Source organism: Schistocerca americana, chromosome 2 (genome assembly GCF_021461395.2).
Source record: "Schistocerca americana isolate TAMUIC-IGC-003095 chromosome 2, iqSchAmer2.1, whole genome shotgun sequence".
NCBI lineage: Eukaryota > Metazoa > Arthropoda > Insecta > Orthoptera > Acrididae > Schistocerca > Schistocerca americana.
Window position 1 is genome coordinate 3500681 of NC_060120.1, and position 15973 is coordinate 3516653.

Here is a 15973-nt window from a genome sequence, read left to right on the forward strand (position 1 = left end):
CTGTTACAAACGAGCAACACACTGCTGCACATTGCTGATGTTGATACAATCATCACTTTACACAGTTTTAATTGTTCTATCAATTTCAATTGGAGGCACATTTTCTGTGGTTAGAAACTTAATTACAGCATGCTGTTATTCATTAACTCACATTGTAACATTAAACACAGCCATTTTAAATGAAACAATTTGGAGGTCTGTGGCAGCAGGCAGTTACAATTTACATCAGTGAAGTGGGATAATCAACTGAGTAATATGCATGATATGTAATGCTTCAACTAATATCAAGAACAGAATAAAAAATTTAGAGATGATACTTTTCAGCATGCCCTCATAGGTGATATGCGCACCCAGCGATATCCACGGTGGGACTCTGTACACTATGAGGAATGGTGTATCTGAACAGCTCTGAGCATGTGGTGCCAACATTCGACTAGTCCATTACTTTGTGGTTGATACAGTACTTCATTACTTTGTGGATGATTTGCTGTATGTCAAAAATTTTGGATACCACACAGTCTGCACAACTGTTCAAACAGATGGGACTTGAACTGTCAGCCCTGATCAGCAGTTATCAAAGAAGCAGTGTTTGATTTGGCTGTCTTGTCCATCAGTGGAACTGGTTCCATCCAGTGTGTCACTCTGTTAATTGCTAATCATTCATAGAGGAAACCATGTGATTCAGGTAATGGCCCCATCAGATCCAAGTGGATGTATTACTATCCCTTTTGGTAGGCCCAATTGTCCGTGTGGTAGAAACGCTCGATCTCTCTGTGCTGGCAGTCAAGGCAAGCCAGGGTTCACTTCCTGAAGTTGGCCTTAACGTTGGGCCTCAAGAAATGCTCCATCACTAACTTTGTGGTGGATGGCAGAGTGTGACAAGTTATGTAAGTTGTCGAAAATAGCTCTGCAGAACTTACCTGGAACCAGTGGACATAATTTGCCTTGTGATACAATGCACAACAGGTGCAAGTCCATGCTATGGATCACAACTTGTTCCACTGTTAATCCAGGGGTGCTGTCCTGTAAGAACATCATTATCTGTTCACCTGTCTTTGTTCCTTTGCTGTTTCACTGAAATCTATCAAGGCACTATGTGCACTAATGTGTGATAGATCATTGGCGATTACATTGTCCACCCAGTTGACATGGCAGATGTAGGTAGTGAACTGCCCAATGTAATCCAGATGACAGAAGCAATGAGGAGTGCAATTCCTACTGGGCTTGGTAAGTGGCCATCACTCAGCATCCTCTCAGAAATACTTGATGGCTTCATAAAAAGCCAAAATTTCTTGGTTGTAAGTCAATCAGAGTTGCTGTAATTCAGTAAGTTGTCATGAGAACAAACTTAGATATTATTGTTGTCGTCTACAATTTGTTGCAAAGCTGCCCCGATTGCTAATTTAGTAGCAGCCACAATTATGGACAGTTGCACCTAAGTTACTGGGTGTGCAAAAGTGATTGCATTGTGAAGGCACTTTTTGATAGTGTCAAATGCAAACTGCATCTCACAGGTCCACAGTAGCGGCTTTTTATCCCAAATATTTTTAACCCACCATCACACATCACCATGTGTCCCAAGAATGTAATCTTTTCATGCGTAACTGGTATTTGACCTTGTTTACAACTATTCCAAATTCATCCAGTGAGTGGGAGACCAGTTGCAAGTGTTCCTTGTGTTGCTCAGGTAGAGAAGAAAAAAATCAGTGCATCATCTAGGTACAGAAAACAGAACAGGAGGTGTCTGAGAGTGCTATCAATAAAACAATGACAAGTTTGGGCAGCATTTTTAGCCCAAAAGGGATGTGCGAGAATTCAAATAATCCAAAATCTATATTGATGTTTGGTCATGAGAATGTCTTGTGTTGCCATTTGAATCTCGAGGTATGCCTTTTCACAGTCACTAACACTGAATATGGCAGTGACAGTCACTGAGTGAGAAAAGCTCTTTTTATTAGGGATTGGATACCTGTCTAGTACTATTCTGGTATTTAATGCCCTGTAGCCCCTGCAAGTCATAAATGTGCCATTGCTCGTTGGCACTAAGTGGATGGGTGAGGCCCATGCACTATCTGGTGGTTGTACGATATCCTTATTTAATAGTCCACTGGCAGCTGCTTTCATGACATTTAACTTAGCTGCAGTTAGACATTGTGCTTTCTGGAAGGCTGGAGGTCCTTCAGAAGTGTGTATTCTGTGGACAGCTCTGTCCCTAGTGCCATGCTGTTCTGGGGAGTGTAGAAACACCAGACAACATACAAGGAGGATGAGAAGATTCGCTGATGTCACAGTCACAGACCTGAATATACTCCCTGCCTACTGCATGAACTTCTCTGGTGGGAAGAGTAGGTGTAGACACTGACAGTTCCAGCTGGGTGATACGTTTGTGAATGTTACATACTGCCTCTTTACATAACTGTTTTACATCCTCTTTATCTCCAGTGTTCACAGCATCCAACTCAAACAAAGTTTGTGAAAGGCAGAGACACGGATTTAGTGGGGAAGTGAGCAGACTGGTTGCACAGTTAAAAGTCAAACACTCCTTATTGCAAAAGTTTATCAATTTCCAGTAACCCAACAACTTTCTTTATACATTGACTGAACAGTCATCACTGTGTCCAACCATTTAATTGATTTTGCTAGAGGCAAACGTTAGTCTATTCCTTTATTTAAGATCCAACAATCAGTAGTTAATCAGTTCCATCTATCACTGAAATCCTTCTGTTTTGTTTTCTAACATTCACTTACAAGATTTTATACAAAGACAACACCCTACCCCCCAAAAATTTAAACAACATCATTAAAAAAAAAAATCTCCATTGAATAAAGTTGCATTTAAAAGTACTCAGACAATACCAGAAGACAGGTTTTTTACTATAATCTATAAGTTAACAATACCAGAGGACACTTGTAATTACTACACTGTGCCAGTACACACAGTCCTCGTACAAGAAAAATTCCAGTTTACTATAGACCATACACAGTGAGATGTTACAATAACAGAAAAGACAACTTTTTATCAAAATACTGTGTACAGACTAACCTCACTTAAAAGTATTTAACATCTACCCACCCCTTGGACCGGTCATGTCTTTGTACTACTCGTACCACATTCTCAAGCCTGACTACCAGAACAACAGGTCCCTCTTGGCCAATACAGCAGGTTGCAGTTCGTGCTATATTTACACCAAACTGAATCAACTTATTCATTACTGGTGCTGTTCACATTTCTCCCCCTCTTAGAAGATCACCTTCACAACACAGTTCTATGAGGTTCTAGACAAGATCACTTCATAAGGTGAAACCCAAACCTGTCCCCTCATTCTCAGTGACCAAAAGTTCCAAAAGCAACATACCATCATTCTACGCAAGATGGATACCGTGGCATACCATCTTCTTCCTCTGAATTAGTGAAAGTCTGAGCATGTGCCTTCCTTTACACACACATGCCCCTCTGCTCCCAGCAGCCTCACCGGATCTGCCCACTCACTAGCTGTTACACTTGCAAACTCTTCTTGCGCCTGGAGAGTCACTTCTCCTCCATGCCCGCACACACCCTGTCTCTCACTGGCCTCTCAGGCTCTATCCATACCACTGAAGACATTCTATGAAGACAAACCAATCAATTGATCCCAGAGGAAATCACAAACCATCTAACTTGGTTCAGTTTGAGTGAGCTTGTCTTCCAGGTATTTATATTCCTTATCTTCCTTGGAGGATCCACTAAAGTTGTTGTTGTTGTGGTCTTCAGTCCAGAGACTGGTTTGATGCAGCTCTCCATGCTACTCTATCCTGTGCATGTCTCAGAATATGTCCTACCAATCAATCCCTTCTTCTAGTCAGGTTGTGCCACAAATTTCTCTTCTTCCCAATTCTATTCAGTACCTCCTCATTAGTTATGTGATCTACCCATCTAATCTTCAGCATTCTTCTATAGCACCACATTTCGAAAGCTTCTATTCTCTTCTTGTCCAAACTATTTATTGTCCAAGTTTCAGTTCCACACATGGCTACACTCCATACAAATACTTTCAGAAACGACTTCCTGACACTTAAATCTATACTCGATGTTCACAAATCTTCAGAAATCCCTTCCCTGCCATTGCCACTCTACATTTCATATCCTCTCTACTTCGACCATCATCAGTTACTTTGCTCCCCAAATAGCAAAACTCCTTTACTACTTTAAGTGTCTCATTTCCTAGTCTAATTCCCACAGCATCACCCGACTTAATTTGACTACATTCCATTATCCTTGTTTTGCTTTTGTTGATGTTCATCTTATATCCTCCTTTCAAGACACTGTCCATTCAGTTCAACTGCTCTCCCAGGTCCTTTGCTGTCTCTGACAGAATTACAATGTCATCGGTGAACATCAAAGTTTTAATTTCTTCTCCATGGATTTTAATTCCTACTCCAAATTTTTCTTTTGTTTCCCTGTACTGCTTGCTCAATATACAGATTGAATAACATCAGGGATAGGCTACAACCCTGTCTCACTCCCTTCCCAACCACTGCTTCCCTTTCATGCCCCTCGACTCTTATAACTGCCATCTGGTTTCTGTACAAATTGTAAATGGCCTTTGGCTCCCTGTATTTTACCCCTGCCACCTTCAGAATTTGAAAGAGAGTATTCTAGTCAACATTGCCAAAAGCTTTCTCTAAGTCTACAAATGCTAGAAACGTAGGTTTGCCTTTCCTTAATCTAGCTTCTAAGATAAGTCGTAGGGTCAGTATTGCCTCACATGTCCCAACATTTCTACAGAATCCAAACTGATCTTCCCCAAGGTCAGCTTCTACCAGTTTTTCCATTCGTCTGTAAAGAATTCGTGTTAGTATTTTGTAGCCGTGGTTTATTAAACTGATAGTTCAGTAATTTTCACATCTATCAACACCCTTTTCTTTGGGATTGGAATTAATATATTTTTCTTGAAGTCTGAGGATATTTCACCTGTCTCGTACATCTTTCTCACCAGATGGTAGAGTTTTGTCAGGGATGGCTCTCCCAAGGCTATCAGTAGTTCTAATGGAATGTTGTCTACTCCTGGGGCCTTGTTTCAGTGCTATGTCAAACTCTTCACACAGTATCATATCTCCCATTTCACCTTCATATACATCCTCTTCCATTTCCATAATATTGTCCTCAAGTACATCGCCCTTGTATAGACCCTCTATATACTCCTTCCACCTTTCTCCTTTCCCTTCTTTGCTTAGAACTGGGTTTCCATCTGAGCTCTTGATATTCATGCAAGTGGTTCTCTTTTCTCCAAAGGTCTCTTTAATTTTCCTGTAGTAGTATCTATCTTACCCCTAGTGATATAAGCCTCTACATCCTTACATTTGTCTTCTAGCCATCCCTGCTTAGCCATTTTGCACTTCCTGTCGATCCCATTTTTGAGACATTTGTATTCCTTTTTGCCTGCTTCATTTACTGCATTTTTGTATTTTCTCCTTTCATCAATTAAATTCAGTATTTCTTCTATTAGCCGTCGTCTTTTTACCTACTTGATCCTCTGCTGCCTTCACTATGGTTCTGTCAGTTTATTCAGGTCCCATCTCCTTAAATTCCCACCTTTTTGCTGTTTCTTTAGTTTTAATCTACAGTTCATAACCAATAGATTGTGGACAGAGTCCACATCTGCCCCTCGAAATGTCTTACAATTCAAAAACTGGTTCCTAAATCTCTGTTTTATCATTATATAATGTATCTGAAACCTGTCAGTACTTCCAAACTTCTTCCATGTATACAACCTTCTTTCATGATTCTTAAAACAAGTGTTAGCTATGATTAAGTTATGCTCTGAGCAAAATTCTACCAGGTGGCTTCCTCTTTCATTCCTTACCCCCATTCCATATTCATACTAAAGTAGTTTGTCTTAATCTTTAATTTCTCCAAGGTTTGTTAGATAGTGTAACATTGAGGACTGAGAGACAGAGAATATTTGGTGTCAGAAATTGCATTAATCCTCAACAGTTACAGCCAATGCTTGACTTCAACTAGTTTACTGCAATTGTCACACAAAGTTTCGTTGACATCAAATTTTCATCCTCTAATTTTGCACATTCCAGTTTCATGTCCTTGTACATCAGCTCTGTTGTAACAGATGTTTAGTTAGTGAATTGTATGAGTCTTGGAGTTTTTTAGCTGAAGATGCAGAGGGATCTGTTAATATAGGAGTATGAATCAGCGATTTGCTGATAACACCAAGAATGGAATCACCAGTATCTCTCTTGTGGAGTATTTGCCCTGTTAATTAGGCAAAAGGTTGAACTGACCAACAAATCAGCACCAAACAGTGGTTTGTTAATATCTGCCACCATGACTGTCGATACAGATTGTGTGCCGAGACCTAAGTTGACAGTGCAGATGGTGGTACCACACATCTTAATAAGTGAATCATCTATCACGCAGAGCTGTAGAAGGGATCCCAAAGTTGGAGGTCTGGCAACTGTTTTCAGGATTGCGCTTATTTCAAAGCCTGAGTTGATGAAATGTTTCTATCAAGAACATACTAACTCCTTCTATGCTTCGACCCACGAGGCAAACTGGTTTGGCTTAAGTACGTAATATTTATGTGTACTTTCTTATTCATGTGACTTGTGATGCCTACAGGAGTCACAATCAGTGTATGGGTTCAAACTTTGGGTGATACATTTGTCAGTGACTGCCCTGAAACACAAATGAAATCAACACCAGCTCATACTTTGTTGGCTGTTGCTGGAACTCTTGGTCAAAGTCAGGAGTGGGCAGTTGAATTGTGCACAGCTGATCATGAGGCATCCAGGGAGTTGACTCGCATGGAACTCTGTCAAACATGTTGTGTTTCTCCAGACGTGTTTGGCTCTTACTGGTCTCCAGTCACTGTGTCGTGGTGTAATATGGCAGCTGCTGCTGTCGACCACTAGTAGCTCCTGGGTAATAATGGCATCCCTCTTAAAGGGCAAAAATTCAGTCGATGATCTGTTATTAATTATTGTGTCTGTTGCTCTAGTTAGTAATCAAAGTAACTTGCATCTGAGGGGGTAACTTGCTTATCCAATCATCCATTACCCAATCACCCACAATGCATTGTCAGGCATAAGATTAATGTCCACTAATTCTAATAGTTCACGCCAGAACTAGGAAACTGTCCTGCCACTCAATTTTTCTGTATAAATCACTTGACAAATTTGATGTCCTGGTTATTTGCACAACCTCTAGACTAATGCCACCTGTGCTATTTCTAACTTGCAAGTGGTTGGGGGTGACAGAATGAGATCACGGATGGTAGACACATAGTCCACAATATTATGCAGCAAAGCAGTATCTTTCACCTCATCTTTGATGATGCTGTTGGTAGATATTTAAGTTCCTGCAACAAAGTTTGTGTCTGTTCAGGTTGAAATCATAGTATTTTAGGTAATGCACATTCTGACTCATGAACATCACTGAAATTGTGGCACCAAGTAATGTAATCTGGGGTGTCATCGTATCGAAACCCATTGATTGAGCACATTGCAGTAGATAAACTATAATTCTTCACATGTGACCTGGACAGTTGTGTGTCATAAGGGGGAAGGAATGGGTTTGCAAAGACTGGCATGAAAGCATGATGGTAAGGGAATGAGAGGCGATCAGGATGGTGCACTTTCACACAAAAATCTTATTCAGGAGCAGGAACACGTTTTTAGTGGTCTATTTTGATCTCCTTTCATAATGAAGTCAATAAGGTCTGAGGTAGATCATTGCAGGTCATCGTACTCACAATTTTATATACAAGGAGGGAGAGACACACTCTTTTTCTGTGTGTGTTCATGTGTTGTGATGATGGAACATTAACCTGATAAACAACAATAGTCTAAAAACATAGGTTATGTACAAACCTCAGTCATTACTTACCATGCCCGATCTACAAGGTAGCAAAGGCAATGCTGAATCTTCTCATCCATGTGACTGTTGCATGACTGCCAACTTGATCTGTGTGGCATTAACCTCAGGCAGATGTTACTACTTGAATTCAAAACAGTACATCTCCCAAGTAGCTGCACTCTCTATCACATCTTTTCAAAACTTATTGTCATTGGGTGTGCAGCAACTCAGTTTACAGAGCAAAAGGCCACAGACCAAACAAAATCATTTTGTCTTGGTACAAATTCAGTGGGAATATATTAAGTACATGAAATTCAGTTCTTCTGGATAGAAAACTAATTTCCAGTATTGAGCCGCATGTGCAATAATGTTTATGCAGAACAAAAATCCATAATAACTCATCCAGTGATGCATTAAAAGTAATTTCTAAGCACATCTTCAAATTTGTTTGTGGTGCTCTTGACAGAAGCTGTTTTACATAGAAGAGTTTGCAGACACCAGAAATTCTCCTCATTTCAATTAAAATAGATAGTTATCACCTTTACACTCTTGTGAGGCATAATGACTTCTTGCCAGTATCCTAAGTTCCAAGTTTATTTCCTAACCATAATTTTTTATCAACCTTTTGGTAGCTCAGAAGTGTTCAGAGTAACAAAACATGTGATGACCAATGTAAGGCATGAATAATGAAGAGTTTTCTACCATGGTTCATTGAAAGGTGAACACTGTTTTATGGCATTTATGTAGAATTTCTGATGCGTCATGAGATCAATGTTCAGTTGTCCTAGACAGTTGTTGTTGTAGTCTTCAGTGTGAAGATTGGTTTGCTGCAGCTATCCATGCTACTCTATCCTATGTGAGCCTCTTGGTCTATGAATAATTACTACAACCTACCTCTTTTGAATCTGCTCACTGTATTCATCTATTGATCCGCTCTAGAATTTTTATCCCCCCCCCCCCCCTCACACACACACACATACTACCCTCCAATATTGAAATGGTGAAACCATGATGTCTCATAATGTGTCCTTTGAATTGATCCTTTCTTTCTTTTGGTCAAAATGTGCCACAGATTTATTGTCTCCCCAATTCTGTTCAGTACCTCCTCATTAGTTACATGATCTACCGGTCTAATCTCCAACATTCTTCTATAGCACCACATCTGTTCACATTTTGCCTGAACTGTTTATTGTCCCTGTTTCACTACTATACATGGCTACAATCCAGCAAATACCTGCAGCAAAGACATTGTAACACTCAAATCTAGTACTCTCTTTTACAGAAATGCTTTTCTTGCCATTGCCAGTCTGTGTTTTATGTCCTCTCTACTTTGGCTATTATCAGTTATTTTGCTGCCCAAATAGCAAAACTCATCTACAATGTTAAGTGCCTCGTTTCCTAATCTATTTCCAATAGCATCACCTGATTTAATGTGAGTACATTCCATTATCCTTGTTTTGCTTTTGTTGATGTTATCTTATACCCTCCTTTCAAGACACTGTCCATTCCATTATTTCCTATGCAGTCCCTGACAGTATTACAATGTAATCGGTAGACTGCAAAGTTTTTATTCCCTAGACTACCTCTCTCCATACAAACAGAGTGGCTGTTAATGCATTGGTATGTTGCTAAAGTCAGTCATCATGCTTTCATTCACAAGGTAAAACTGTTGTGTGTCACTCCAGTAGTGAATCAAATCAGATGCACTTTTAACCTGTTCTTGGACACTGAGTGATCAGACTTAAAGATGCATAGGAAGGTTCATAAAACATTGCATATACAGACAGTAAACAGCATCATCATCATCATCATTTAAGACTGATTATTCATTTCAGCATTCAGTCTGGAGCATAGTCCCCCTTATAAAATTCCTCCATGATCCCCTATTCAGTGCTACCATTGGTGCCTCTTCTGATGTTAAGCCTATTGCTTCAAAATCATTCTTAACCGAATCCAGGTACCTTATCCTTGGTCTACCCTGACTCCTCCTACCCTCTACTGCTGAACCCATGAGTCTCTTGAGTAACCTTGCTTCTCCCATGCATGTAACATGACCCCACCATCTAAGCCTGTTCGCCCTGACTGCTACATCTATAGAGTTCATTCCCAGTTTTTCTTTGATTTCCTCATTGTGGACACCCTCCTGCCATTGTTCCCATCTACTAGTACCTGCAATCATCCTAGCTACTTTCATATCCGTAACCTCAACCTTATTGATAAGGTAACCTGAATCCACCCAACTTTCGCTCCCATACAACAAAGTTGGTCGAAAGATTGAACGGTGCACAGATAACTTAGTCTTGGTACTGACTTCCTTCTTGCAGAAGAGAGTAGATCGTAGCTGAGCGCTCAGTGCATTAGCTTTGCTACACCTCGCTTACAGTTCTTTCACTATGTTGCCATCCTGTGAGAATATGCATCCTAAGTACTTGAAACCATCCACGTGTTCTAACTTTGTTACTCCTATTTGGCACTCAATCCGTTTATATCTCTTTCCCACTGACATTGCTTTCGTTTTGGAGATGCTAATCTTCATACCATAGTCCTTACATTTCTGATCTAGCTCTGAAATATTACTTTGCAAACTTTCAATCAAATCAGCCATCACAACTAAGTCATCCGCATATGCGAGACTGCTTATTTTGTGTTCACATATCTTAATCTCACCCAGCCAGTCTATTGTTTTCAACATATGATTCATAAATAATATGAACAACACTGGAGACAGGTTGCAGCCTTGTCTTACCCCTGAAACTACTCTGAACCATGAACTCAATTTACCGTCAACTCTAACTGCTGCCTGACTACCTGTGTAAAGACCTTTAATTGCTTGCAAAAGTTTGCTTCCTATTCCATAATCTCGTAGAACAGACAATAACTTCCTCCTAGGCACCCAGTCATATGCCTTTTCTAGATCTATAAAGCATAGATACAATTCCCTATTCCACTGGTAACACTTCTCCATTTTTTGCCGTAAGCTAAAGATCTGATCCTGACAACCTCTAAGAGGCCTAAACCCACACTGATTTTCATCCAATTTGTCCTCAACTAATACTCGCACTTTCCTTTCAACAATAACTGAGAAGATTTTACCCACAATGCTGATTAAAGAGATACCTCTGTAGTTGTTACAATCTTTTCTGTTTCCATGTTTAAAGATTGGTGTGATTACTGCTTTCGTCCAGTCTGATGGAACCTGTCCCAGCTCCCACGCCATTTCAGTTATCCTGTGTAGCCATTTAAGACCTGACATTCCACTGTATTGGATGAGTTCCGACTTAATTTCGTCCACCCCAGCTGCTTTATTACACTGCAGTCTATTGACCATTTTCTCCACTTCCTCAAATGTGATCCTATTTGCATAGGAAGATGCATAGGAAGGTTCATAAAACATTGTATATACAGGCAGTAAACAGCAGTAGAAAAAAAATCTTCTCCCTCTGGCATATTCTTCTGAATGTCTCACACTGACCATCATATCTGCTATAAACCTAATAACTTCCTGTTAATTGAAATTTCCCAGTCAACATAGACTTCTTTGCACAGTGGACTGTTGATATTTCTGACCATGGATTCCAGTTGCTAAAGAGGACTAACAAAATTGCATGAATACCAAGAGGTTCGTTCAGATAATCACTGTTAGCTTCATAAATGTAGTAGTTGGTTAGGCATATATACTATTTGCTCACAAGATCCTGAACCAGGGTTCTTTGCTTCCAAATCAGTAAAAGTTTGAAGAAGTCACTCAACTTGGGCCAAAAGTACACAGTTTATGGCATGTGGAAGTTTGAGTCTGGCCGTGGAGAGTGCTCGGGTAGCCTAATGGTAAGGTGACCACTTGTGATAAGCAGGAAATCTGGTTTCGAATCCTGAGCCAGCACAAATTTTCGTTGTTGTCATTCCATTATACAGCTAATGGTTGCCCAAGCAACTGCAAATACATTTCTGTCATACTTCTGAACAACATAGGCATAGCAATATTCTACAAGCAATTTGTGTCCATCCCCTCTCAACATCAGCAGTCTCAAAATAAAGTACCAGAGTGTAAAGTAAGAAATGATTTTCATGACATGTAGTGCTGTTTCATAAAGTAACATATTTCCTGAGGAGTGACAAAGCAGTTCCTTTGATAGTTCTTACTTTTGTAGGTGCACCATACAAACCAGTGAGCACATGTGTAAGAAAGTGTGAGGAAAGTGTAGCTGGTTCAACCTGTGCTATAACTCTCTCCACAGCTGTCTGCATGCTGTTAGTGAGAGTTGCTTGCTTGCTCCACTCCCATCATTTTGCAGAGAAGAGTATCAGGGTGTTGCGAACAAATAGTATACCATTCTTTTGAACCAAATCAACTTGATTACAGAACTAAGTTTGTTGTTATTGTCATTCAATTCTTCCTATGAGTAACATATTTGTGATATTTCAGAAATGAAGTCAAGGCTCTGAGAGGATCTTCTTACTTAAGAGGTGTTTACATGGCTTTCATGGTGTTTACAGAAAGAACATCATTGTACATTACTGTGATTGCATACGTTCTGCTGGGGAACACCATTACAGCAGATAGGGTATGTGTCTTCTACATGTCTGAAAATAGGCAGTTCGTTATAGCAATTGAAGTAAAAAAAAAAAAAATGGAAAATAATTTAAATGGAAATTGTTGCAGGTATTTTCATTGGCACAATTTTTCAACTTACTGCAGTTGTGCATGGCCATATGTTATCCACAGGCAGTTCAGAGTTTAGCTGAAACCAGAGTCTCCATTTCAAGAATTGAGGTATTGTTGCTTTTGCATTTAAGACTTGCACATAAAATTACATTACCAGTGAAATACATCAATAAAACAATAATTTTTAATACATAATGTGTATGTTTCGGTTAATGAATTTAAATCTGGATGAAGAGTCACTTGAAAATTAATGTAGTCATGTGTTCATAGAAAAATCTATTATTTTTGTAATTATGTTGACAAATTTAATCCTTTCAAGATGGAGCCCAAGTGTCACTTAGGCACTGCCCCATAGCCAATGCCAAAAAGAGACACAGGCTCCATCTCAAAAACATTAATGTCACAGTAAGAATGAAAACACAAAGTACAGAATGTTCAAACAACTAAATATTCATCAAAATTCCATTACAACTATACTTGCAAATTTTAGTTACTTTTTATCTTTAGCTTCTGAGAGAGTACTTGGTGATGACAAAATTATGTATCTTTAGTGTTTAGCATAAACTATTGTTAGCCCATCATTGTTTTGGGAGTGAGAAACACAGTGTTTTTTTCTGTGCTAGTGCAGTTTATAGTATTAGTTTTTGTTGTTTTTGTTTTGATCCAAAAGAACTTTTTTTTGTATATAACTTTTCAAATGAGTGACAGAGTGATTCATGATATTGTAATATCATCTGGTTAATTTTATTTTTCTGTTCCTTAGCTTTTCTTGTTACAAGAAGAACACATACCAAAAATGCCAGTACCAAGTAATCTCAATGGAAGTGAGAAGGAGAAAGAAAAAGAAAGTAAAATAGGTGTTGTTATGAATAAAGTATGTGCCAAATGGAGCCCTGCTTCTATAACAGAGACTTTAACAGATGTCACTCTGCATATAAAGCCAGGAACGTTATGTGCAATTGTGGGCCCAGTTGGATCAGGAAAGGTATAAAGTCAACTTTCAACATATCTGTTTGTTAGAAATTAAATGGCAGCTCTCAGATGTTTTTGTTCCTTTTCAACCCCATTCAAAATTTTTGTGATTAGCAACTTTAGTTTGGAAGCAGCATTTCAAGACAGAGTACAGTATGTTACAATTGTCATGCTCTCATTGTTGTTTGTATCTTCATAAAACAGGCAACACAGCAAACCCATATACTCAAAAAAGTAGTGTCTCAATGATAATTTGTCCCTTAATGGATGAAAGTGTACAGTTTTCTGTGTTTTTAACTTATATGATCTCAGCCATGGCTCACACAGAATTGATGTGACATTTTTTCCCTTGTTGAATTTAATTTTATGTGTCATTTACTGAATTTACTGTGTCTAATAACTTGTGTGCATATTTCACTCACTGAGATGTGTGTGTTCCCTCTAGGATGCATGAGATCATGGCCCCAGGTACATTAGAAACTGCCAGACTTTAATGCTTCCTTTCCCCACATCAGAATTACTGATAAAATTTTAATATTGCATCCTGTTTACAATATACACGGAATGATATTTACGAAGGCTATAGAAGAGGCATTGTATATGCTTTTTAACTGTCTCTTAATTGAAAATATATTCATATATTTGTTACTCATTCATCTCATAATTTTCAGAGCTCACTGATTCATGCAATTCTCCAAGAGTTGCCTCTGAGCTCAGGTTCACTGGAACTTGACAGAACCGTCTCGTATGCTTCTCAAGAACCATGGCTTTTTGTTGGTTCTGTACGGCAGAATATTTTGTTCGGACAGCCTTATGAACACAAAAAATATCAACAAGTTGTCAATGCCTGTGCATTGAAAAGAGACTTTGAACTCTTTCCATTTGGGGACAAGACAATTGTAGGTGAACGAGGAGTTTCTCTCAGTGGTGGACAAAGAGCAAGAATAAACTTAGCAAGGTAACAGTAATTTAATATGCAAAACATCTTATTATTAATATAAATATTTCTTTTTACAAGTCTTATAAATAAATGTATATTGGGTTTTATTACTATTACAGTTAAGTTAAATTATATTTAAGGAACTGGAACTTTCATCTTACTTTAAAATGTAGTACCAATTTCCTTTTTATCAAATACATATACAAATGTACATATAAGCACCATGGATTTGGAAAATGTTAGTCAAGGAATATTTAACTCAACTTTTTGCATGAGACATCATGAAGTCATGGAGTAGGGCAGTCATGAAGATACAGTATTTCTTGACTTCTGAAAAGCATTTAACTTGGTATCACACCATCACTTATAAGTGGAAGTAGAATCATATCAGTATCAAACGAAATTTGTGACTGGGCTGAGAAATTATTTCCAAGAGGAAAAGGGGTCGAGGGATGGGGTCTTTCAAGATGTAGAGGAGGCTCTGCCAGTGATTGTAATGGGTGCAGTCAATTGCAAATTATGGCTCATGTTTGTACAAATGTTGGCTGTCACCTATGTATAGAGGCCATCCTCGGTTTCTGTGGGCGCTCGGCTTCCACATAGGGTGGAAGCTGACTGGTGTTTTGCAGCATTTGTCTCTGAATCAATCACAGTCCTGTGGCTTGAAGATTCATACAGTTTTGTAATGAACTTGGATGTGAAGTTTGAACCTTACCCCAGATTTAAACATAACCAGAGCCTTGTTGACAAACGAAAAGTGAGTGAAGACAAACTAAGCATAAGGAGAGCCATGCATGGAGTGTTCTACAAACCTGGAAGTAAAACTCTATCTACTAGTTTGTGGGAAAAAAACCCTAAGAAGTTTTGGTCTTACAATAACTCAGTAAATAGAGCAAAGGCATAGATCTAGTAACTCAGTGAGCATAGTGGCACAAAAATGGAGGAGACAAGGCCAAAATATCAAATTCATTATTCCAAAATTGTTTAACTGAGAAAATTGTATTACTACTCCTCATTTTAATCATCACAGTAACACCAGAATAAACGAAGTTAGGTTACTGTGGAAAGAACAACAATGACAATGAATGTGGAGAGAACACCAGTGACATTTGCTCAGTAGATGTAAAGCAATGGGAACTCCTGAGGTAACTAGTCCGTCATAAGCTGCTGGCAGAACAAAGCTTTGCAAATGGACCAGAAAAAATGTGCATGTCATTACCAATTTTGAGGATGCGCACAGCTATAGGCTTGTATTGTTGACATCATCTTTCATAGAATCTTGTAGATTTTGTGCTCACACGTTATAATCATTCTTCATACCGATAATCTCCTACGTAGGAATCAAAAAGGATCCACAGACAAAAATATTGTGAAAATTCACTCGTTTGCCCATCCATGAGACCTAGAAGACAGTAGATACCAGTGCCAGGAGGAATTTGGCACAGTTCCAGACAGTAGCTCAATGAACAAATTTGAGCTTTTGTACTGTCAGTTCATCTCTTTGATTTAATTGAAGAGTTCCTACCAAACAAAACACAGAATGCCATTC

General features: G+C 38.9%; 1 protein-coding gene across 1 annotated transcript in view; it reads left to right on the forward strand.

Annotated features, from left to right (window-relative positions):
- LOC124594893 (ATP-binding cassette sub-family C member 4-like) overlaps positions 1 to 15973 on the forward strand; it is a 162642-nt gene that overhangs the window by 86777 nt on the left and 59892 nt on the right. The window contains exons 7-10 of the mRNA XM_047133366.1: positions 12273 to 12411; positions 12510 to 12620; positions 13276 to 13497; positions 14156 to 14442. Of these exons, the coding sequence (XP_046989322.1) occupies positions 12273 to 12411; positions 12510 to 12620; positions 13276 to 13497; positions 14156 to 14442 (759 nt within the window). The remainder of the gene's footprint in view (positions 1 to 12272; positions 12412 to 12509; positions 12621 to 13275; positions 13498 to 14155; positions 14443 to 15973) is intronic.